Raw genomic sequence first — 22,835 nt, forward strand, 5'->3', positions numbered from 1 at the left:
AATGCAATACAATGGCAGATTTTATTTTTCTTCTAAATTTTTTTTAATAGACGAATGTATGTTAGGTCTGTCCTATTTATAATAATGGCGGCTATATGAGCATTGGTGCGCAGGCAGACAGCTCTGTCCTTGGCAGACCCAGCTTTCTCCCCTTTTGGTCTTTTTGTACCATGGCTTGGAGTAGGATCTAGTCCTTAACTTTTTGAAGGTCTAGGTGGCAGCATTTTCATGTTTCAAGAGGAAGTTCCAAAGATCCTCCTTCTTTACAGCTCAGTGATGTGCATTTCCTGAGGGATTTAAAGCATATTTAGAAGAGCCACACTGGGTTAAACCAATGATCCATCTAGCCCAGTATCCTGTGGCCAATCTAGATCACAAGTACCTGGCAGAAACCCAAATAGTAGTAACATTCCATGCTACCGATCTCAGGGCAAACAGTGTCTTCTCCTATATCCTCCTCAAAAGCAGACTATGAACTTTTCCTCCAGGAACTTGTCCAAACTTTTTTTAAACCCAGCTATGTTAACTGCTGTTACCATGTCCTCTGGCAGTGAGTTTCAGAGCTTAACTGTTCTTTGAGTGAAAAATATTTCTTCCTATTGGTTTTAGAAGAATTTCCCTGTAACTTCATTTGAATGTCCCTTAGTGCTACACCACTAAGTATTTTGTAGACCTCGGTCACATCTCCTCTCAGCCATCTCTTTCCAGCTGAAGAGACATAAACCCTTTAGCCTGTTCTCATATGACAGGAATTCTATCATTTTTATCATTTTGGTTGCTCTTCTTTGAATCTTTGCTAATTTCGCCATATCTTTTTTGAGGTATTTTGACCAGAATTGAATGCAATACTCAAGGTGAGGTGCACCATGGGTGATAAAGGCATTTATAATAATCCTGATCTTATTGTCCATCCCAAAGAAGATGGTGGTACCTAGATGGGACTTAACTTGATCCCACCCTTCAAACTGCTGAAAAGCATGTCAGTTTGATGGATCTTACAATAAAAGTGGTTTTCTTTGTGGCCATTTGTTGTGCTGGGAAAGTCTTAGAGCTGCAGGCCTTGACATGCAGAAGAGGCTCATACTTATCCTTTCCACTGTTCAGTTACCATTAGGAATTGAGGAGAGCTTGACTCATTTTTAATTTGAAGAGCATGATAAATCTGAACTATATAAAAAATACAGCCTCGCTGCCTGTGACCTCAACCATTGCCCACCATACCTGTTAAAAACCTCCAGTCCCAAATTCCGTTCTCTCCTCTTACAATGGATACAACCATGCTCACAGACGGCCTTTTTCCACAAGACCTCAGCGAAATCATTGTCACCCCGATCCTAAAAAAAACGTAAAGGAGCGACAGATCAACCATCCAACTACAGACCCATTGCCTCAATACCTCTCTTTGTCAAGCTAATGGAAGGCCTTGTAGCAATACTCCTCACCAACTACCTAGAAAATCACAGCTTACTGCACCCTACACAATCTGGTTTCAGAACCAATTATAGCACAGAGACACTACTAGGTTCCCTCCTAGACACTACCTCAGCACAGGCAAAAAAATGCTGATTATACAACTAGACCTCTCCGCAGCATTTGATTTGGTGGGCCATGACATCCTACTACAAATATTAGATACAATAGGAATCACAGATAAAGTACACACATGGTTTCAAGGATTCCTACAATCCAGGACTTACAGAGTAAAGACAAACAAAGAAAAATCAGAACCATGGTCCAACCCCTGCGGCGTATCCAAGGATCCCCTTTATCCCCTATACTCTTCAATCTCTACATTGCATTCCTAGGCACCTGCCTAGATAAATTAGGCTTAACTTCCTATAGCTATGCAGACGACATCACCATTCTCCTTCCTTTTGATCAACCAACACCCACAATGACAGACACACTACACAGAACACTAGAAACAGTAGCAACATGGATCACAAACTGAAGCTGAACTCAGACAAAACAAAATTCATACTCCTCGAAAATCATAAAACCCCAATCATAACAAACTTAGTTATAAACTCAATCACTTACCCCATTCAACTTACTCTAAAACTTCTGGGAATGATGATAGACAGATGCTGTACCATGCAACCACAAATCAACAAAACAATACAGAAATCATTCATGGTCATGAGAAACCTAAGGCAAGTTCGGAAATTCTTCAACAGAAAACAATTCCAGCTCATTTTCCAGTCTCTAGTACTAGGTCTTCTAGATCAGTGTTCTTCAACCACTGGTCCATGGACCAGTGCCGGTCCACAGAAATTTCCTGCCGGTCCACAAGGCCAGCACGTGCATCAGGCCCAAAACAGTGTTCTTCAACCGCCGGTCCACAGTGCGATCGATGCGTCGTTATCTTCGAGCCAGTTCCCTCTTCCTAACTGATTCAGTGCACAAAGCCATGGGCAGTGGCTCCTATGCGTCCTGCGCCTGAACCAGAAGCCTTCTCTCTGACGTTCCAACGTCAGAGGGAAGGCTTCCAGATGAGGCATGGGATGTGCAAGGTGCAATTAGTACTATTATGGGGGCGGGGTCTGGGGTGGAGATTGGGTAGAGATGGGCGGGGTCTGGCCCATGACTTAGCCCAGTGTTCTTCAACCGCCGGTCCACGGACCGATGCCAGTCCACAGAATAATTCTTTTATTTCTGCCGGTCCATAGGTGTAAAAAGGTTGAAAAACACTGTTCTAGACTACTGTAACATCCTCTATCTCCCCTGTCCCACAACCATGATAAAGCAACTTCAAACAGTACAAAACACAGCACTGAGACTTATCTATTTACTGAGGAAACACGATCATAAGAACATAAGAATTGCCACTGCTGGGTCAGACCAGTGGTCCATCGTGCCCAGCAGGCCACTCACGCAGCGGCCCTCTGGTCAAAGACCAGCGCCCTAACAGACTAGCCGTACCTGCGTATGTTCTGGTTTAGCAGGAACTTGTCTAACTTTGTCTTGAATCCCTGGAGGGTATTCTCCCCTATGACAGACTCCGGAAAAGCGTTCCAGTTTTCTACCACAGTTCTCCTTCACCCAGAGAGGGAAAACACCCTCCAGGGATTCAAGACAAAGTTAGGCAAGTTCCTGCTGAACCAGAACGTACGCAGGTAGGGCTAGTCTGTTAGAGTGCTGGTCTTTAACCAGAGGGCCGCCGCGTGAGCGGACTGCTGGGCACGATGAACCACTAGTCTGACCCAGCAGCGGCTCCCAATACAAGCAAGAATACTATTCAAATTCTACTGTCTACTATTTAAAACCATAAATGGAGACAGCCCAGCCTACTTGAACAACCGCCTAATCCAAACTACCACAACCAGACACAGGAGAATCCACACACCATTCACGCACCCTCCAATCAGATACATCAAACGAAAAAAACTGTACGATAGCCTACTAGCCAAACAGGCGGCAAAACTAGACCACCAACTCTCCAATTTACTGATCACAACCCCAGACTACAAAGCTTTCAGAAAAGAAATAAAAACCCTGCTATTCAAGAAATCCTTGAAAACAAACTAATCACCACAGGAAGGAACCTGCTCTACTCAATAATTCCTCTGGAAATGTCCAGATTACTTCCTATGTAATCCGCCTTGAACCGCAATGTAATGGCGGAATGGCGGAATCATTAATGTAATTAGTTCTTCTGAAGTTCTGTTGGATTCTGATTTATAACTGGGTATGATACTGCTCAAGCAAATAACAATACAGAAGGTTTCCAGCAAGCATCACCCCTCATACTGGTGGTGATAAATTTTACCTTTTGTTATTTGTCTTTTTCCTAATTGATAAGGTAGTTCAAAACTTCATCTCCAAAATATAAGTGATTAGATGTTTTATTAAAAACAGTATCCCTTCAAACATTTTCTGCCTTTAAATCACTTTTGAGGTGATTTAAAAATTGTGGGGGGATGGGGGTGTTGTATGCACAAAATGACACACAAAATACACCGTTTTTACAAGCTGGATGGATAAGAGCAGTCCACAAACATTTATACCTTGAAAGTGAGTGTAAACTTACTTTGTGAGGATTTGGTAACTACTGGTACTGATTCAGAGTGCTTGCCTTTATAGGCACATGTGGGCTCCCTTTTTATGAAAATTACCACTTTCATACCTAAGCAGCTTGATTTCCTTTCATTTTGAGAGAGGCTGTGTTTTCACAGTACTATATATCACTTGGGATCTATTAAACTATGGCCTAGTGTGCTACTTTTCTCTGTACATTTGGGGACATGTCTTATTTGTGGCAAAATAAGGGATTTTTTGAGTTAGGTATTTTTCTTTTCCTTTGCATGTCCAGTTTAATTAGAATTAGGTTCTGGTCCTCCCTTCCTTCCTGATTTATTTCCCTTCCCAGTGTCTCTTTTAAGATGCACTATTGTAATAAACCCAAAGTATAGAAATATCAGTTTAAGCTCCATTTTTATTTCAAATATTCTCATTTATACCACAACACATTCTTATAAACATTACAGTTTAATTTTCTTGTATGTCCTTTAGTATAGAACCCAAGAGTAACATACATGCAAATTGAAATCTGCCTCCAAGGCATCCACAACTCTGGATGACCTGAGCAAGAAATCGAGCCCAGGCCTTTCCACATGGCAAACTGCTGAGCTTCAAATCAGGTGTTTTTAATAAATTTGCTCTGTATGAATATATGATGTTCCACTGCATCTCATCTGTTGTGTGTCTTCTAGTATTTTTTTTTTTTTTTTTGGGGGGGGGGTTCTCATGGAGATTCTGATTTCATAGCACTGAGATCTGCAAATGTTGATTGAGGTGAGAGGTGGTGGTAAAATCTCACTTTGCATGCTTGTCAGTTCAGTATCCAAACAGTGACATGGTTCATGCAAATTGTTTCAAAACCAATAAACAGAGGGACATGTAACATCATTTCTTTTTAAACAGATGATCTTCCAAAACCAAAAACTACTGAAATCCACAGAAAAGGGTCTATTCCAGAATATACTGCTTCTGAGGAGAAGGAAGATGGCAGACGCTGGCGCATGTTCAGGATTGGAGAACAAGATCATAGGGTGGATATGAAGGCAATAGAACCTTATAAAAAAGTTATAAGTCATGGAGGTAAAGTTGCATTCATAGGTAGATTTATGTTTGTGGTGGTCTTCTAATAACCCTTCCCCTCCCCTCAGTGTAAGAATGCCATATGATAAAATGGTTTATTTGGATATTTACTTGCTGTTTCAAAGTGGTGTCAAACATTCCATCTGTATAGAAATGCTGTTAAATTTGTGTTGTATTTTATTACTGACATAATCATACCACAATATAACAGATATTTCTGGTGCAAAAGGTACATCGGTCTTGACCAGTAGGTTATTCTCCTCTAACTGCAAGTTATGTAGAAGACATAGTCTACCTTTTCCAGCTCCACCTCCTTCCTCACTGAACTGTGCTGTAGCTCCTTAGTTTTTTCTTCTACCCACAAGTTGGAAGATGTCTTTCTGCTCTGCTGAGTGTACTTTATTTTCAGGTTCATATCCGGATTTGGAGGCTTTTCAGTGCTCAAGAGATCCCCAGTAGCCCTGGGGCAACTATACCTGGTGGAGACACAAACTCTCTGAGCAGAAGTCTGTCGCTATCAGGGCAGCCCTTTTACAAGGAGCCTATTTAGCCAGCCTGTGTTTACATCTGTGGAGCTTGGGGACCGTTCCCTTAGTATCGAGGCTCGTTCCTGGTCATTCTGGAGCTTGAGCACAGGTTGTTTAGCTCCATGGCTGTCCAGTGGGCTTTAGTAGGTGCCAGCTGTTTCCTTACTCACTGACGACATGTATGGAGCTGTGGGATTCTGAGGTCTCAGTCTGGCTTCGGTCTGACTGGCAACTTGAAAGATTGCAGCATTTGGACCCTTCTACATGCTTATCTGAGGCAAAAGTCTTCTCCATTATCTAGCTGCAGTGTTAGTTGAAGCAGGCAAAGCACTAGCACAGAACAGTGACTACAGGCTATTATAGTCTATGGAAAGATCAAAACACTTTAATTTAGACAACTGAGATGAACTCCTCCAGGCTCTTTTACCCCTGATTCATGGCAGATTTGCACTGAATGGCCTGCTGAGGAATGTCTGTGTCATGGGGAATGTGAGGGAGGGGGGGCAGGAGTGACGGACTTAGTCCCTCTAGAGCAGTGGTTCCCAAACCCTGTCCTGGGGGACCCCCAGCCAGTCGGGTTTTCAAGATATCCCTAATGAATATACATGAGAGAGATTTGCATACCTGTCACTTCCATTATATGCAAATCTCTCTCATGCATATTCATTAGGGATATCTTGAAAACCCGACTGGCTGGGGGTCCCCCAGGACAGGGTTTGGAAACCACTGTTCTAGAGCCTGGGCAGTTCCAGGTGGCTTGTGATTAAGGGAATAAATCTCTCCTACAGCCCTTGGATCGTGACATGACGAAGCGCAGATGTGTGGACAAGGTGAGTCCCTGCAGGGGTCCTTAGGGCATCCTGTTCAGGACTTTACCCCTGATTTGGTGAGTCTGTTTTGTAAAGCCTTTTTGATTTGTTGGGGGTCTATCTACACTTGCTGGGGCCATGCCAGTGGTTGCGCAGGGGGGTTTACCCTCACAGAGCACATTTTCCTCAAAGAAGGGCCATGGATGAGACCCAGAGGTTCAGTCACAGATGGACTGAGAAGACTGAGGAGGGGGGGGGAGGGTTGGAGTTGGAGTCAATTCCTCACTGCTCCAGAGTGTATCTTCAATCTTGGAAGATTCAGGGTCTCAGGCAGAGACCAGTAGTCAAGAGGCCTTGACTAGAGAAAAGACCTGACGGTATGCCACTTTTTTCTTTTTTTAAGCAGGTAACTTTACTAGAGTTTATTAATTTTGCTGTGGGAATTAAGGCTAGAACCCCCGCAGACTTCAGCTGCACAGTGTTCTGGTATGAATGGCTCTAAGACTCAGACCACATTTTCTCCTTCACATCCAGACATTATAATGCTGCTCACAGAGCATTGGGAGGCCCCGGTGGGCCCCTTGCGGGTTGCCTGGACCATGACAAAGCTGTAACCAATGGCTTCTGAGTTTCAACAGTTGTTTGTGCTGCTTAAGGTGGATTCAATTGTAGCTCAAGTTACCAAATGTACTTCTCTATTTAGTGAAGGTAGAGTGATTAAGATATGCAGGAATGCAGGATAGATGTAGTCCTCAAAAGGTACTTTGAGGCAATGTCTAAAGACAGCAGCAGCAGCAGCTTCCTTCGTTGCACACGCCTGCCAAACTAGATTATGTTGGATTTCTGTGACAGATGACACTTAACCTGGTTGTTAGCAGATTCTCTATATGACATATTCAGGGCCATGAGCAAGTTTTTCTTATTCTATCTCCACCCATAGAATGCTTTGGATCAGGCAATGAGTGGGAGAGTTGGCTTCCAAAGCCACTTTGAGCAGGTTTCCTTTTAAAGGCTCTGGTAAGAGATTGGACGATTTTATGGCCAGTGTGACAGATCGTCGTCCTAAGCCCTTCCAGACAGCAGGAACATGGACGATGGGAATCCCAAGGGGCTCAAGGTATCTCAAGGAGCTTGAATGCTACCTCAGTAGTACGTCTCCTTTTCCTGCCCTGCAGCTGCACTCGACCCCTCCACAGAGCAGCGTGCAGCGCTCCCAGCATGCCTCCCAAACTGACCTGGAAGCCTTCCCTCTGATGTCAGAGCTAACGTCAGAGGAAAGGCTTCTGGGTCAGCAGCATGCAGGAACTGCGGCCCTGCCAAGGAGTAAGTGTGGCTGGAAGGCAGGAAAGAGGCGGCCGACCTGGACGTCTCTGGTACAGTCTCATAGGAGAGGGGCACAAAAGTAGCCACAGAAATGATGAAGAGAGGGAGCAAGTGCATTCACAAACGCATTGGGCCAAGGAAGAGAGAGAAAGGGGGCATGAACTTAGGATAAAGGAGAGAACGTGTTGGGACATGGGAGGGGCACAAACTTGGGACAAAGGCTCATAGAGGGAGGGAGGGAGCATGTTTAGACACTTACCCTTCTGTGGTAAGTTCAACAGACAACAATCGGCTTACCAACGCCGTTATGTGGCTCGTCCTCTGCAGTCAGCCCCACAACAACCTAGAAGGCAGCGTCAGCAGCAACGGCAGACACCTAGACCACAACAGCAACAGCCTGCCAAGCCGCCTCCTCAACAGAAATCCACGCAGCCCTTTTGACTTACTTCTCCAGGGCATAGCCAGCGTCCAACCATCTTCCCTGCAACCTCAACCTATAGGAGGTCGTCTTTCTTTTTTCCTCAGCCGGTGGGAAGTTATCACTTCGGACCAATGGGTCCTCAACATCATCCACCACGGCTACTCTCTCAACTTTCAGAACCTCCCGGTCCCAAATCTACCAAAAGAGTCTGCTTTGAACTCTCCTCAGTCTTCCCTCCTTCTTCAGGAGGTTCAATCCCTCCTCCTTCTGAACGCTATAGAGGAAGTTCCTCCAGATCAAAAAGGACAGGGATTCTACTCCCGTTACTTTCTGGTCCCCAAAAAGACAGGAGACCTCAGACCGATTCTAGATCTTCGCGATCTCAACAAATGCTTGGTCAAAGAGAAATTCAAGATGCTATCTTTAGCCACGCTTTACCCTCTTATCAATCAAAACGAATGGCTATGCTCCCTCGATCTCAAAGAGGCATACACTCACATACCGGTCAATCTGACCTCCAGACAGTACCTCCGCTTCATGATCAACCGCTGTCATTACCAATACAAGGTACTACCCTTTGGTCTTGCCTCCTCTCCAAGAGTGTTCACCAAATGTCTGATTGTGGTGGCTGCCTTTCTACGATCTCACCACCTTCAGGTCTTTCCTTACTTGGACGATTGGTTAATCAAAGCCGATTCATCTCAGACAGTGCTCCTGGCCACCAACCAAACCAACCAAAGTTTCTACAACTTCTGGGGTTCGAGATCAATCTTCCCAAATCTCATCTCATCCCCACTCAGAGACTTCAATTCATTGGAGCAGTGCTAGACACAGTCCTCATGAGAGCATTTCTACCGGCCAACCGTCTTCTGACTATCCAATTTCTCTGTCAGCAGGTACTTCTTCAAAGTTCCATATCTGCCAAACAAATGATGATACTCTTAGGTCACATGGCTTCCACAGTTCATGTAACACCTTTAGCACGTCTTCACCTGTGCACTCCTCAATGGACCCTTGCTACCCAGTGGTCCCAAGCGACGGCTCCTTGCTCACGACACATATCTGTGACAACATCTCTTCGTCAGTCTCTACAATGGTGGTTGATATCCTCAAATCTCTCCAGAGGTCTTCTGCTCCATCTACCGCCTCATCAACTGGTCATCACCACCGACGCATCCCCTTATGCCTGGGGAGCTCATTTGAATGAATTCCAAACTCAAGGCCTTTGGACAGCCCAGGAAAAGAAGCATCACATCAATTTCCTGGAACTCAGAGTGATGTTTTACGCCCTCAAGGCCTTCCAACACCTTCTCTTTCCTCAAGTCCTCCTGCTGTGCACAGACAATCAGGTTGCGATGTACTACATCAACAAACAGGGTGGAACAGGCTCTCGCCTTTTGTGTCAGGAATCCCAGAAAATCTGGACTTGGGCCACAGCTCGCAGCCTATTCCTGAAGGCAATCTACATCCAAGGAGAGCAGAATTCATTAGTGGACAAACTCAGCAGAATTCTCCAACCTCACGAATGGACTCTCGATCCTTCAACCCTACAGTCCATCTTCGATCAATGGGGCACTCCTCAAGTGGACCTCTTTGCAGCTCCTCACAATCACCAACGGCCCAATTCTGCTCCAGAATCTATACTCCTCACCGTCTGGCAGCGGATGCATTCCTTCTGGATTGGTCCAATCGGTTCCTGTATGCTTTTCCTCCTCTGCCACTCATGCTGCGGACCTTGTTCAAACTCAAGAAGGAACGAGCCACCATGATTCTGATTGCTCCTCGATGGCCCAGACAACATTGGTTCTCCCTTCTTCTTCAACTCAGTTCCAGAGAACCTTTGCTACTTCCTCTGTTTCCTTCTCTGCTTTCGCAGCATCAGGAGACCCTCCTGCATCCCAACCTTCAGTCTCTACACCTGACAGCTTGGTATCTCTCGGGCTGACTTCAAACAACTCTCTTCTCTCTCAGCCCATTCGGTCTATTCTGGATGCTTCCAGGAAACCCGCCACTCTGCAGTGTTATCATCAGAAGTGGACAAGGTTTTCTTCTTGGTGTCTTCTTCATCATCATGATCCTACGTCTCTTCCAGTGGAGACCTTGTTGGATTATCTGCTTTCTCTGTCTGACTCTGGCCTCAAATCTACCTCCATCAGAGTCCATCTCAGTGCTATTGCTGCGTTTCATGAGCCAGTCCATGGGAAACTCCTTACAGCTCATCCCCTGGTCTCCAGATTCATGCGAGGTCTTTTCAATGTTAAACCACCCCTTAAAGCACCTCCTGTTATCTGGGATCTGAATGTGGTTCTCTCCGCTTGGATGAAGCCCCCGTTTGAACCTTTGGCGACAGCCACTTTCAAGTTTCTCACTTGGAAGGTACTTTTCCTTATCGCTCTTACCTCTGCCAGGAGGGTCAGTGAGCTACATGCACTAGTTGCAGATCCACCTTTTACGGTCTTTCATCATGACAAGGTGGTTCTGCGTACACATCCAAAGTTTCTCCCTAAGATTGTCTCTGAATTCCATCTCAACCAATCCATTGTTCTGCCTGTCTTCTTTCCGAAACCTCATTCTCATTCTGGGGAACAGGCTTTACATACTTTGGATTGTAAGCGAGCTTTAGCTTACTATTTGGATCGTACTAAGCCCCACAGATCATCGCCACAACTTTTTTTGTCCTTTGATCCTAATAAATTGGGTCATCCTGTTTCTAAGCGTACGCTGTCGAATTGGTTAGCAGCGTGCATTTTCGGACTGACACTGGGAGGTTCCGTCACGGCCCATAGAGTTAGAGCTATGGCAGCATCTGTAGCTTTCCTCCGTTCTACGCCTATTGAGGAAATCTGCAAGGCTGCCACTTGGTCCTCAGTTCACACTTTTACATCACATTGTCTGGATACATTTTCCAGACGGGATGGTCACTTCGGCCAATCTGTTTTGCAAAATTTGTTTTCATAATGGCCAACCTTCCCTCCATCTCTCTTTTTGTTAGCTTGGAGGTCACCCATCAGTCAAGAATATGCTGCCTGCTTGTCCTGGGATAAAGCACAGTTACTTACCGTAACGGGTGTTATCCAGGGACAGCAGGCAGATATTCTTGCATCCCACCCACCTCCCCGGGTTGGCTTCTTAGCTGGCTTATCATAACTGGGGACCGCGCGCCTGTGTCGGGCGGGAAGGCACTCGCGCATGCGCGGTGCGGCCTCTAGAACTTTCCAAGTTCTTAGAGTGCAATCACTATAAAAGTGTCCGTACCGGGGCTCCGTCGGTGCCGTCACCCATCAGTCAAGAATATCTGCCTGCTGTCCCTGGATAACACCCGTTACGGTAAGTAACTGTGCTTTACTTCTTAGATTTATTGAAAGCATCATTTTGAGTCTACCCAGTGGCTCAATGGAAACTACTGTGCACTACTTTATGCAAAGGACATGGCTGCTTCTTCCCAGGGCTGAAGATGATGCAGAATCTTTTTTCATAGCCCTTGAGATTGTTGTGTCTCAGCCATTGTGGCACCTTCCAGTTAGGAATTAGGCCTAATGGGATTGAGGGTGAAATACTCACGTGGATCAAAAATTGGTTGGCGGATAGAAAACAGAGAGTGGGGGTAAATGGATAATACTCGGACAGGAAAAGCGTCACCAGTGGAGTGCTGCAAGGTTTGGTGCTTGGGCCTGTGCTCTTCAACATATTTATAAACGATCTGGAAATTGGAACAATGAGCGAGGTGATTAAATTTGCAGACAATACAAAGTTATTCAGAGTAATTAAGACACAGGAGGATTGCGAAGACCTGCAACAGGACATAAACACGCTCGAGAAATGGGCCGCAACATGGCAAATGAAGTTTAACGTGGATAAATGTAAGGTGATGCATGTCGGTAACAAAAATTTTGTACACGAATACAGGATATCTGGTATAGTACTCGGAGAGTCCCCCCAGGAAAGAGACTTGGGAGTACTGGTCGACAAGTCAATAAGCCGTCCACGTAATGTGCAGCGGCGGTGGCGAAAAGGGCGAACAGAATGCTTGGAATGATTAAGAAGGGGATCATGAACAGATTGGAGAAGGTTATCATGCCGCTGTACCGGGCCATGGTGTGACCTCACCTGGAATACTGCATCCGGCACTGGTCGCTGTACTTGAAGAAGGACACGGTACTACTCGAAAGGGTCCAGAGAAGAGTGACTAAAATGGTTAAGGGGCTGGAGGAGTTGTTGTATAGCGAGAGATTAGAGAAACTGGGCCTCTTCTCCCTTGAAAAGAGGAGACTGAGAGGGGACATGATTGAAATGTTCAAGATAATGAAGGGAATAGACTTAGTAGATAAAGACAGGTTGTTCACCCTCTCCAAGAGAGGGAGAACGAGAGGGCACTCTCTAAAGTTAAAAGGGGATAGATTCTGTACAAACGTAAGGAAGTTCTTCTTCACCCAGAGAGTGGTGGAAAACTGGAACGCTCTTCCGGAGGCTAAATTAGGGGAAAACACCCTCCAGAGATTCAAGACAAAGTTAGAGAAATTCCTGCTGAACCGGAATGTATGCAGGTAATGCTAGTCTGTTAGGGCAATGGTCCTTGACTTGGGGGCCACTGTGGGAGGGGACTGCTGGGCATGATGGACCACTGGTCTGACCCAGTAGCGGCAATTCTTATGTTATGTTCTTATGTATTTCTAGTTTTATTTCTCCAGTGCTGAAGTACTTGCGGACCCTTGTTGTGGCTGGTGGAGAACCCTAAGTACCAGCAGCTGAGGACCTCTTCCAAAGGCAACCGGCGACTTGATGAATTAGAAGTCACTGAGCCACTGAGGTGCCAGCATCTGTGACTTGGGGACGCTACTGCTGCCTGGCAAAAGTGACCACCTTCAGAGGAAGTCCTCAGCTGACATAGCTTGAGGGTTTTCATCAGCTGGAGTATTTATATTTACATTAGAGGCTCTGGGAGAGACCCGTTTACAAAGTAAGTATTCTTCCCAATTAATATTTCCAAATTAATGGGTGCACTAGAGGGCGCGATAAGTGATGGCAGCATAATTTGTAGAGCTCCGGTAACTTCAGACAAAAATCGAATAAAACATCGGGTTATTGTTTAAAGACAATAATTCAATCAACTGCACACTTTTCTAAGATCTTTGTGCATGCGATGGCGAGCTCCAAAGTTGGTAAGCGCCATAAGCCTGAGCCCCAGTCTCCACAGAAAACAACGGAGGATAAACCGGAGCAGGAATCTATACAAACTGCTATCGGAGGTGCGAGCCATGAGGGAAACCATAAACGAAACAAAAGATGATGCTTCAGAGATACGGAATGAACTGGCCTCCCTGAAGCTAAAATTAACACAGCTAAGTGGTCGGGTTGATGTGGTGGAAAACAAACAGTTTGCAACGCAGGCTGCCATTGAATCTTTACAAAAACAAACCAGACGGGTGACACAATTGGAAAAAGATCTTGAAGATGCTAACCTAAGATCTTGTCATAACAATTTAAGAATACTCGGGATCCCGGAGGCACGGGAAGGTACAGATGCAGTCAAATACATGGAAAAGCTCATCCCGTACCTCTTGAATATACAGTTTACACGAGAGTTCGAGCTGGATCGAACACTTGGGGTGCCATCTTTTAGACCCACCAACTCAAAATATCCCAGGGCCATGATTGTGCGCATTCTATGATACTCTCAATTGTCGGAGGTCATGCAAAAAGCGCCAATCAAGTTGGACACTCACATAATTTTATTTGTTCCAGATCTGTCTAAAATAATATACGGCGAACCAAAGAAAACAGCTCCTTGCCTTTCGTCCTAAGCTTAGGGAACTCAAAGCACAATGATGTTATACCCTGCCACTTTGAGGATCACTCTGAACTAGAGAGCTGCACGGGAATGGGGATGACGGGAATCCCGCGGGACCCGCGGTGATCCCGCGGGTTCCCCCTTTGGGTCACGGGGATCCCGTGGGGACGCCCCCTAGGGTCGCGGGGATCCCATGGGGATGCCCCCTAGGGTCGTGGGGATCCCGTGGGGACGCCTCCGAGGGTCACGGGGTTCCTGCGGGGTTGGATTGCAGTGCATTCGAGCCGCGAGGGTAGTCTCCTCCTCCTTACCTGCACTGTCGCAGCACACAGCCGAACGGAAGTCTTCCCGATGTCAGCGCTGACGTCGGAGGGAGGGCTTAAGCAAAGCCCTCCCTTCCTCCGACGTCACCGCTGACATCAGGAAGACTTCTGGTCGGCTGTGTGCGGCAGGGCAGGTAGGAAGAAGGCAATGGCGAACGAAAGAGGGGGGAGGGGGCGGTCCGCCCCGAAGAATGTGTACAGCCGGTCAGGTCCCCCGATCGACCGACAACAGGCCCGGCCGACAAACCTCCCTGCCCTGTAGCCGCGAATCTAAATTACCTCTTACAGCAGCTTCAATACTCCAGCTGCTGTAAGAAGGTAATTTAGATTCGCGGCTACAGGACAGGGAGATTTGTCCGACCGGGCCTGTTCTGTTGTCGGTCGGGTGCAGAAACGCCACAAAGGTAAGGGGCAGGGAAGGAGGAAAGGTGGAGTGGAGAAGAAAAGACGCTTAAGGGGAGAGAAGGCCGCTGAAAGCACTGGGGAAGACAAAGGGGTGGAGAATGCCACTGAAAGGACATGGGGAAAACAGGGGTAGAGAAGGCCACTGAAAGGAAATGGGGAAAACAGGGGGGGAGAAGGCCGCTGAAAGGACATGGGGAAGACAGAGGGGGGAGAAGGACGCTGAAAGGACATGGGGAAGGCAGAGGGGGGAGAAGGATGCTGCCTGACAGGACATGGGGAAGATGGTGGGGGAGAAGGACACTGGAAGGAAATGGGGAAGAGGGAATGGGGAGAAGACCCTGGCAGGGAAGAAGACAGAGGTGCCAGACTATGGGGGAAGTGGAGGGAAAAAGATGGGTGCCAGACCAATTTGGGAGGGGGGAGAAAGGGAGAGACACAGTAACAGAGCAAATGGAAGACACAGAGAGAAGAGAGGCAGTGGATGGAAGGAATTGAATGAGAATATGAAGAAAGCAGAAACCAGGCACCAAAGGTAGGAAAAAAAATTCTTTTTTTTTTTTTTTGCTTAAGGATAAAGTAGTATATTAGTTGTGTTGATAAAAATTTATAAACATTAGAGGCTCTGGTAGAAACCCGTTTACAAAGTATGTATTCTTCCCAATTAATATTTCCAAATTAATAAAGTCTTTTTGCTTATTTTTAAATGGGTTTCTACCAGAGCCTTTAATTCAGTAGCATAATTAAATGAAATAACTATTTCTGTAGTTTATAGGGACGGGCGGGGACATAGGGGATTCCTTGCGGGAACGTAGGGGATTCCTCGCGGGGACGGGCGGGGACGGAGGGATTCCTCGCGGGGACGGGTGGGGACGGAGGGATTCCTCGCGGGGACGGGTGGGGACGGAGGGATTCCTCGCGGGGACAGGTGGGGACGGGTGGGAGTCCTCACGGGGATGGGTGGGGACGGGTGGGACTTTGGCGGGGACGGGTGGGATTTCTGTCCCCGCGCAACTCTCTACTCTGAACAACCAGACGAAGAACTTCATGGATCCCAAACGGCTGTCGGACTACCTGGAGGAAATACAGCCCATGAGTATTGATCGGGTTTGAAATCAGGACTACGGCCTTTTTCCACCATGTTACTTACTTTGATGTTGGGCCTGCAACATGTGGTAGCATGGCGGCCTTGTTGAGCAGTTTGCATGTGTTAATTAGACTTTTCTATCGCCACATTTACGTGAAGCCAGCACAACCCATGCGCTGATGCTGCTCTGGAGTTTTTCCTATCGCTGCTTCTCAACTGTAGTATTAAATTAGTTTCTATCAGTTTTTAGTATTGAATGTTATATCTGCCTTTGTTATAATGATATTTATTCGGTGGGATGTAATATACGCAAGTGGGTATGAAAATGAATTCCATGATTATATATTGTTCTTCAGATGCTGCCCATGACTCAAATTGCACAGCTTTGCTTTTTCATGAATTACCTTCCTTAAGCACTTAATGATTAATTTCAATGTAATCGATAATTTATTATGGTATGCATGAATATATTTCTATATGATTAGCTTGGAGATGTTGAAGTTATCATAAATTGATTTTTCTCTATTACTACTGCTTAGATTTCTCTTGCTACTTAATCTTAAATGAATTTTCCATTAACCTGCATTTCCTGGATTAATTTTTCCTACCGCTAGCCGTTTTTACGTTTATTGTTTTAATCTGTTTCTGTTGGATTGACTAGTTTGCGAATGAATTCCTGTAAAGCAGGGGTGCCCAATAGGTCGATCGCGATCGACGGATAGCTCGCCAAGGCAAAGTGAGTCGATCACCCAGGACTCACTTTGCCTTGGCAATCTATCGGGCCGATCAGTCTTCCTCTCCCTGACGTCAATTCTGCCGTCGGAGAGGAAGTTCAGGCCAGCCAATCGCTGCCTGGCTGGGCGGAACTTCCTCTCCGACCGCAGAATTGACGTCGGGGAGAGGAATGCTGGTCGGCCCGAAGCAGGGAGAGCATGGGGTGGCGTCGGCTTTGGGGCCTATTATCCATTGGTGGCGGTTTGGGTCCTGTTCCCCGATGGCAGCAGCAGTGGCAGTGGCTTGGGGAAGGGCAGGGAGAAAGAAAGAAAGGGGGCAGGCAGGGAGACAGAAGGAAAGAAGATAAACAGAAAAAAAGAAAGGGGGCATGAAGAGAGAAAGAAAGAAAGGTCAGGGAGAGAGGAAGAAAAAGTTGGGGGAGGGAATGAGTGTGGAGGAGAGGAAGCATACAGGCTGAAAGAAAGATTGGATGCACAGTCAGAAGAAAGTGCAACCAGAGACTCATGAAATCACCAGACAAGGAAGGAAAATTGATTTTATTTTAAATTTAGTGATCAAAATGTGTCTGAATTTATATCTGCTGTCTATATTTTACAATATGGTCCCCTTTTACTAAACCGCAATAGTGGTTTTTAGCGTAGGGAGCCTATGAGCGTCGAGAGCAGCGCTGGGCATTCAGCGCAGCTCCCTGCACTAAAAACTGCTATTGTGGTTTAGTAAAAAAGGAGGGGGTGGGTATTTGTCTATTTTTGTATGGTTGTTACTGAGGTGACAGTGCATAGAGTAATCTGCTTTGACCTATTTGAAAAAACCCCGGAATAGGAATGATAATTAACAATTCTATGCGTACAGTGTGCGTTGTGTTTTTTTAAAATTTTATTGTTGGTAGATCATTTTGACTTGGTCATTTTAAAAGTAGCTCGCGAGTCAAAAAAGTGTGGGCACCCCTGCTGTAAAGCATTATTTATTTCATTATTTGTACTTTATAATATCTAATACTGAATATTTTAATTCTGCATAACTTTTTTAACGCTGGCCGCTCTCATATCTATTGTTTTACTTTGTTCCTCAGGGAATAATTAACTTGTGATTGCATTAGTGCAAACCTGTTTTTATTTCATTATTCACACATTATTCTATTTATTACTGCGGATTTTATCTCACATGCAAAGCGCTGCCTGCATCCTTATCAATTGTTTTATTTTGTTTCTGTAGGATCAACTAACTTGTGAATGAATTTAGTATAAATCATTATTTATTTCATTCATTGCATGTTATTTTAGTTAGTAATGACCATCTTATTTCCGAAGCATACTTCCTGACTGTTCTTTATTTCTGCCCTCTCATAGGATACCATATTCCTACCTTTATGCTTGTTTATCTAATACTTTCTGTCCTCTCTCTTAGGGAGAGGAGGAGATAGTGGATGCTGTGGATAGTCCATTTGGCCTTAATCTGTGTTCATTTTTCTATGCTTAGGAGATCTCTGGTGAATCTAGTGCCCTGAGCCATACTCATTTTGAAGACATTGGCACCGAGAGAAATCTTGTGTCAATCTTCATTTAGCATATTTCAGAGCACATGTCAGGAAGACGTGACTCATTCCCTGCATGCTTTTTTTTTTATCTCTAATCAATGAGTGACAGTGAGTCTCATAATTTGTTTATTTGCTTGCATGTAATGACTGAGTTTCTCTGTATGTGATTTGTTAGTAGTGTCTATCGCTTGACTGTCCTGTTTAAATTTTTTTTAGGTTATTATGGAGATGGCTTAAATGCCATTATTGTATTTGCTGTTTGTTTTATGCCTGAAAGCAGTCAGCCCAACTATCGATATTTAATGGACAATCTTTTTAAGTAAGTATCCAGAATTTTGTAGGCATAATGTTATTAAAGTATTTTTACACTGTAAAAATTGTTCATAAAATTACAGATATGTACCCAGATGCAAAGTGTATGAATCACAAGATTGTGCCTACTTTGTGTGTTGCATTTATATATTCCCAAGGAAATAGAATTTTTAGCACAATAGTACAATAGGTGTCATTCTAGTACAATAGGTGTCATTCTGGACAATAGGGTATTCTCGAAGGCATCCACTCAAGGTTTTCAACTCCTCCTCCTTCTACTGAGGGCTCTGCTGCCCCCTTCAGTTTTTCCTTTTGTACGCAGGTCAGAAGGTATTTTTCTTTAAAATTTTGATGTATTTATTAACTTACCATATCCCTCCTTCCATATTGTTTCCATTATGTCAGTCCGTCTTGATCCCTCCTTTTTATTTTATATATATATATATATTTATTTTTTTTTTATATATATATGCCATTACTTTTTTAATTTTACACTTTGTAAAACTTTTACTTTTTAATTTTTACATATTGAATCCAATGTAAACCATTTAGGTACCAGTTTGATAAACAGTATATCAAAGAATAAAGAAACTTGGCAGATTGGATCTTTCTGATCTGCTCTGTATATTTCTTTATTTTTGTGTAACTCAAGACTGGTAGTCTTGAGCACTGGGTTTTAAGCCCCACCAGTTGCGAGGCTGTAGAGAGCCCACTATTTGTTTTCATGCTTCATCTCCCATCACTCTGTGATGAGTTCCTCCCTCTTTCTTACTCTCTACAAGTGAGGAGTAGGGAACCTGTCTGTTCTCCTCGAGTTTAATGCTCTGGATTAAGTAGTGGGTGGGAGACTGTCTCCAAGACGATCCTGAACAAACTCCTCTTTCAGGGACAGATGATCTTTGGCAAGGGTCTGGATGATCTTATGGATAGTGTGGTGAATCATAAGTCTAGATCCCTACCAGAAAGCAGACCCGGGAATGCCAGGGAGTTAGGCAGGGGAGATTTTCATGGCTGCTGCTGGTTTCACCAGTATTTGGGAGCAGAGGACAAACCAGGGCCAAAGACAAAGCTTCGGGAGCACCAGGAGTCCCTAAGGGTCTGGATATCATTCTTCTGTGGCTGGGTCAGACCAGTGGTCCATCATGCCCAGCAGTCCGCTCACGCGGTGGCCCTCTGGTCAAAGACCAGCGCCCTAACTGAGACTAGCCCTACCTGCGCACGTTCTTGTTCAGCAGGAACTTGTCTAACTTTGTCTTGAATCCCTGGAGGGTGTTTTCTCCTATGACAGATTCCGGAAGAACTTTCCAGTTTTCTACCACACTCTGGGTGAAGAAGAACTTCCTTATGTTTGTACGAGCTTTACGAATGTAGAGATGATGCGGTATACAAACCTAAGGTTTAGATTAGATTAGATTGGAATCTATCCCCTTCCAATTTTAGAGAGTGCCCTCTCGTTCTCCCTACCTTGGAGAGGGTGAACAACCTGTCCTTATCTACTAAGTCTATCCCTTTCAGTACTTTGAATGTTTCGATCATGTCCCCTCTCAATCTCCTCTGTTCGAGGGAGAAGAGGACCAGTTTCTCTAATCTTTCGCTGTGCGGCAGCTCCTCCAACCCCTTAACCATCTTAGTCACTCTTCTCTGGAATAGATTGGTTAGTCTGTGTGTGTGTGTGCAGGCAGGGGTGGAGGTGGGTAGAATTGTTAGGCACTGCCTGGACTGTGGGAAGGGTGCTGAAGGGGTGTGGAGAAGAGGGGAGGGAGGTGAAGAGGAACAGACACTGAAGGGAAATGGGGAAGAGAGAATGGGGAGAAGACGGAAATGGGAAGAGAGAGGGGAGAAGACGTTGAAGGGAAATGGGAAAGAGAGAGGGGGGAGAAGACGCTGAATAGAAATGAGGAAGAGAGAGGGGGAGAAGACGCTGAATGGAAATGGGGAAGAGAGAGAGGGGGAGAAGATGCTGAAGGTAAATGGGGAAAGGAGGGGGAAAGACGCTGAAGGGAAATGGGGAAGAGAGAGAGGGAGAAAAGATGCTGAATGGAAATGGGGAAGAGAGGGGGGGAGAAGACGCTGAATGGAAATGGGGGAGAAGACACTGAAGAGAAATGGGGAAGAGAGAGAGGGGGGGGAGAAGACGCTGAAGGGAAATGGGGAAGAGAGAGAGGGGGAAGAAGATGCTGAAGGGAACTGGATAGAAGGAGGGGATAAAAAATGGCACATGCTGGATTGGGGAGACAGATCTGAGGGAAGGAAAGGAGTAGAGAGATGCTAAAATCACCTGGGGGATGGAAGGGAAGAAGACAGAGATGCCAGACTATGAGGGAAGCAAAGGGAAGAAGATGGGTGCCAGGCCATTTGGGGGGGCGTGGAGGGAGAGATGGAAGGGAGAGGCATAGTAACACAGCATATGGAAGAGGTAGAGAGAAGACAGACAGTGGATAGAAGGAATTGAATGAGGAAAGCAGAAACTAGACAACAAAGGTAGAAAAAAAAATTTCTAATTTCTTTTTTTTTTTTTTGCTTTAGGATAAAATAGTTTATTAGTTGTGTTGATAAACATTTATAAACAAAGCCCTGCCAGCTAAAGATCTCTTTCTCTAGTTCGGCAGCTAGAACATTGATTTATAAAATGACAATTGTAAAGAATATTCTTTCTTTTAATAAAATAAGTTCAGTATAAAACTATTTGAGGCTTTTGTGGATGGGATCAGATGGTTTGTGGGGACAGGGACCGAGCTCACGGGGATGGGACAGGGACAGAGACCTAGCTCACGGGAACGGGATGGGGTCTGAGCTCGCGGGGATGGGGCGGAGATGGGGACAAATTTTTTCCCTGTGTCATTCTCTACCCTCTTATACACAGGAAGATGCAGCAGTGGAAAGACTCCAGATCTGTTGGCAGCCACAGGCATAATCAGCTGCCTAGGCTAAGAACTGAGATTTCACAGATGGCGAGGGCAGTGCTGGAGGAGACCAAGGGTGAGGCATCAGATCCATGGGAGGGGAGGCCAAGACAAGCTGGAGGTGCCATCAACTTGTATTCGAGTCCTAGTGACTTGATGAATTACAGATTTAAAAAGAGATCCTCCAGCATCAATCCCTATGGTTGTTTTCAACATATCCAGCCCTCTGATTGCAGGTCACCCTCTTCACCTGGTTTCTTTGATCTTCCCAAACACGATATCCTCCTCCAATTATCTTTCTCTTCTGACAGTGTGACCAAAGTAAGACAGTCGTAACGTCATCATTTGGGCTTTGAGTGACCTAACTCAATGTTTCTCAAGTTGATTCTGGAGTACCCCCTTGCCAGTCAGGTTTTCAGGATACCCCAAATATGCATGAAAGAAATTTGCATCTAATGGAGACAGTGTATGCAAATCAAGTTTATGCATATTCATTTTGGATAGTCTGAAACCCTGACTGGCAAGGGGGTACTCCAGGACCAACTTGAGAAGCACTGACTTAGCTGGTTTGATCTGGAGCCATTACAAAATAGAAATATTCTGTGCTCTGTGTCAGCCCTCTGACATACTGGGCAATTGTGACACATTGGTTGAGAACCCCTGCCCTAAGCAATAGATACAGTAGAAGATATCCTGTTGTGATAAAAAGTTTGAACTGGAAACCCTTGGACCTCCAAATTAAGTTAAACTGTCCTTATGCTGCTTATTATGCAAACATCATCTTGAATTTGTTTTGACAGGTATGTTATTGGCACTTTGGAGATGTTAGTAGCAGAGAACTACATGATAGTTTATTTAAATGGTGCCACACCACGAAGAAAAATGCCAAGCCTGGGGTGGCTCAGGAAGTGCTACCAGCAAATTGATAGAAGGTAACTGTAAAAGTAATTGGGCAAAAGTTAATCTCCTTTCCACAGCTTTAAAACAGAATGACTAAGCCATGCTCTCTGTACATCAGTTGCACCCTCCTGTACATCAGTTGTTTTGCGATTACAGCATGTGTGAGAAACAGCCCCTCTTTCTTCAGTGGTGGGTCCCCTTCCACCATGTGGTACATTAAGACAGCATGCTAACACGTGCTTAAATTTTATGTTCAATGCAGTACACTAAACAATCGCACACCACTTCAATAATATGCAGCTGTTTTGCATCCTCTTTTGGAAAATGTCTCCCTTTATAGTAACACATGAACAAAGACTGACTCGTGCATTGATGGTGAGGGAGACGTTTCAAATAAATAGGTTGGCTGGACTCTCCTTCCCCTAACCTCACTGCAAAATCTCTGTGCTGGCCTGTAGACCTCAGGTACACAGGGTCAGAGGCTCTCAACCATACACTCTCATAGTAGAAGTGAAGCTGCAGCTGTGCCGCCCCCCTTCCCACCACTAAATTATACTTACCTGACTTGGGGAGAGATCCAGTGGCATCCTTCTCTTCACTCTGCCATCTTGGAAAATTGCAGTGACTGTCTTCTAGCAATATATCAAATCTAAGATTCACCAATAGGG

At 45.2% G+C, this 22,835-nt stretch overlaps 1 protein-coding gene across 3 annotated transcripts in view; it reads left to right on the forward strand.

Moving 5' to 3' along the window:
• Positions 1–22,835, forward strand: part of BNIP2 (BCL2 interacting protein 2) — a 119,503-nt gene that overhangs the window by 48,595 nt on the left and 48,073 nt on the right. For all 3 annotated transcript variants that reach the window (XM_033920298.1, XM_033920299.1, XM_033920296.1), the window contains exons 5-7: positions 4,924–5,100; positions 18,269–18,371; positions 22,068–22,199. In XM_033920298.1, the coding sequence (XP_033776189.1) occupies positions 4,924–5,100; positions 18,269–18,371; positions 22,068–22,199 (412 nt within the window). The remainder of the gene's footprint in view (positions 1–4,923; positions 5,101–18,268; positions 18,372–22,067; positions 22,200–22,835) is intronic.

Source organism: Geotrypetes seraphini, chromosome 14 (genome assembly GCF_902459505.1).
Source record: "Geotrypetes seraphini chromosome 14, aGeoSer1.1, whole genome shotgun sequence".
Taxonomy (NCBI): domain Eukaryota; kingdom Metazoa; phylum Chordata; class Amphibia; order Gymnophiona; family Dermophiidae; genus Geotrypetes; species Geotrypetes seraphini.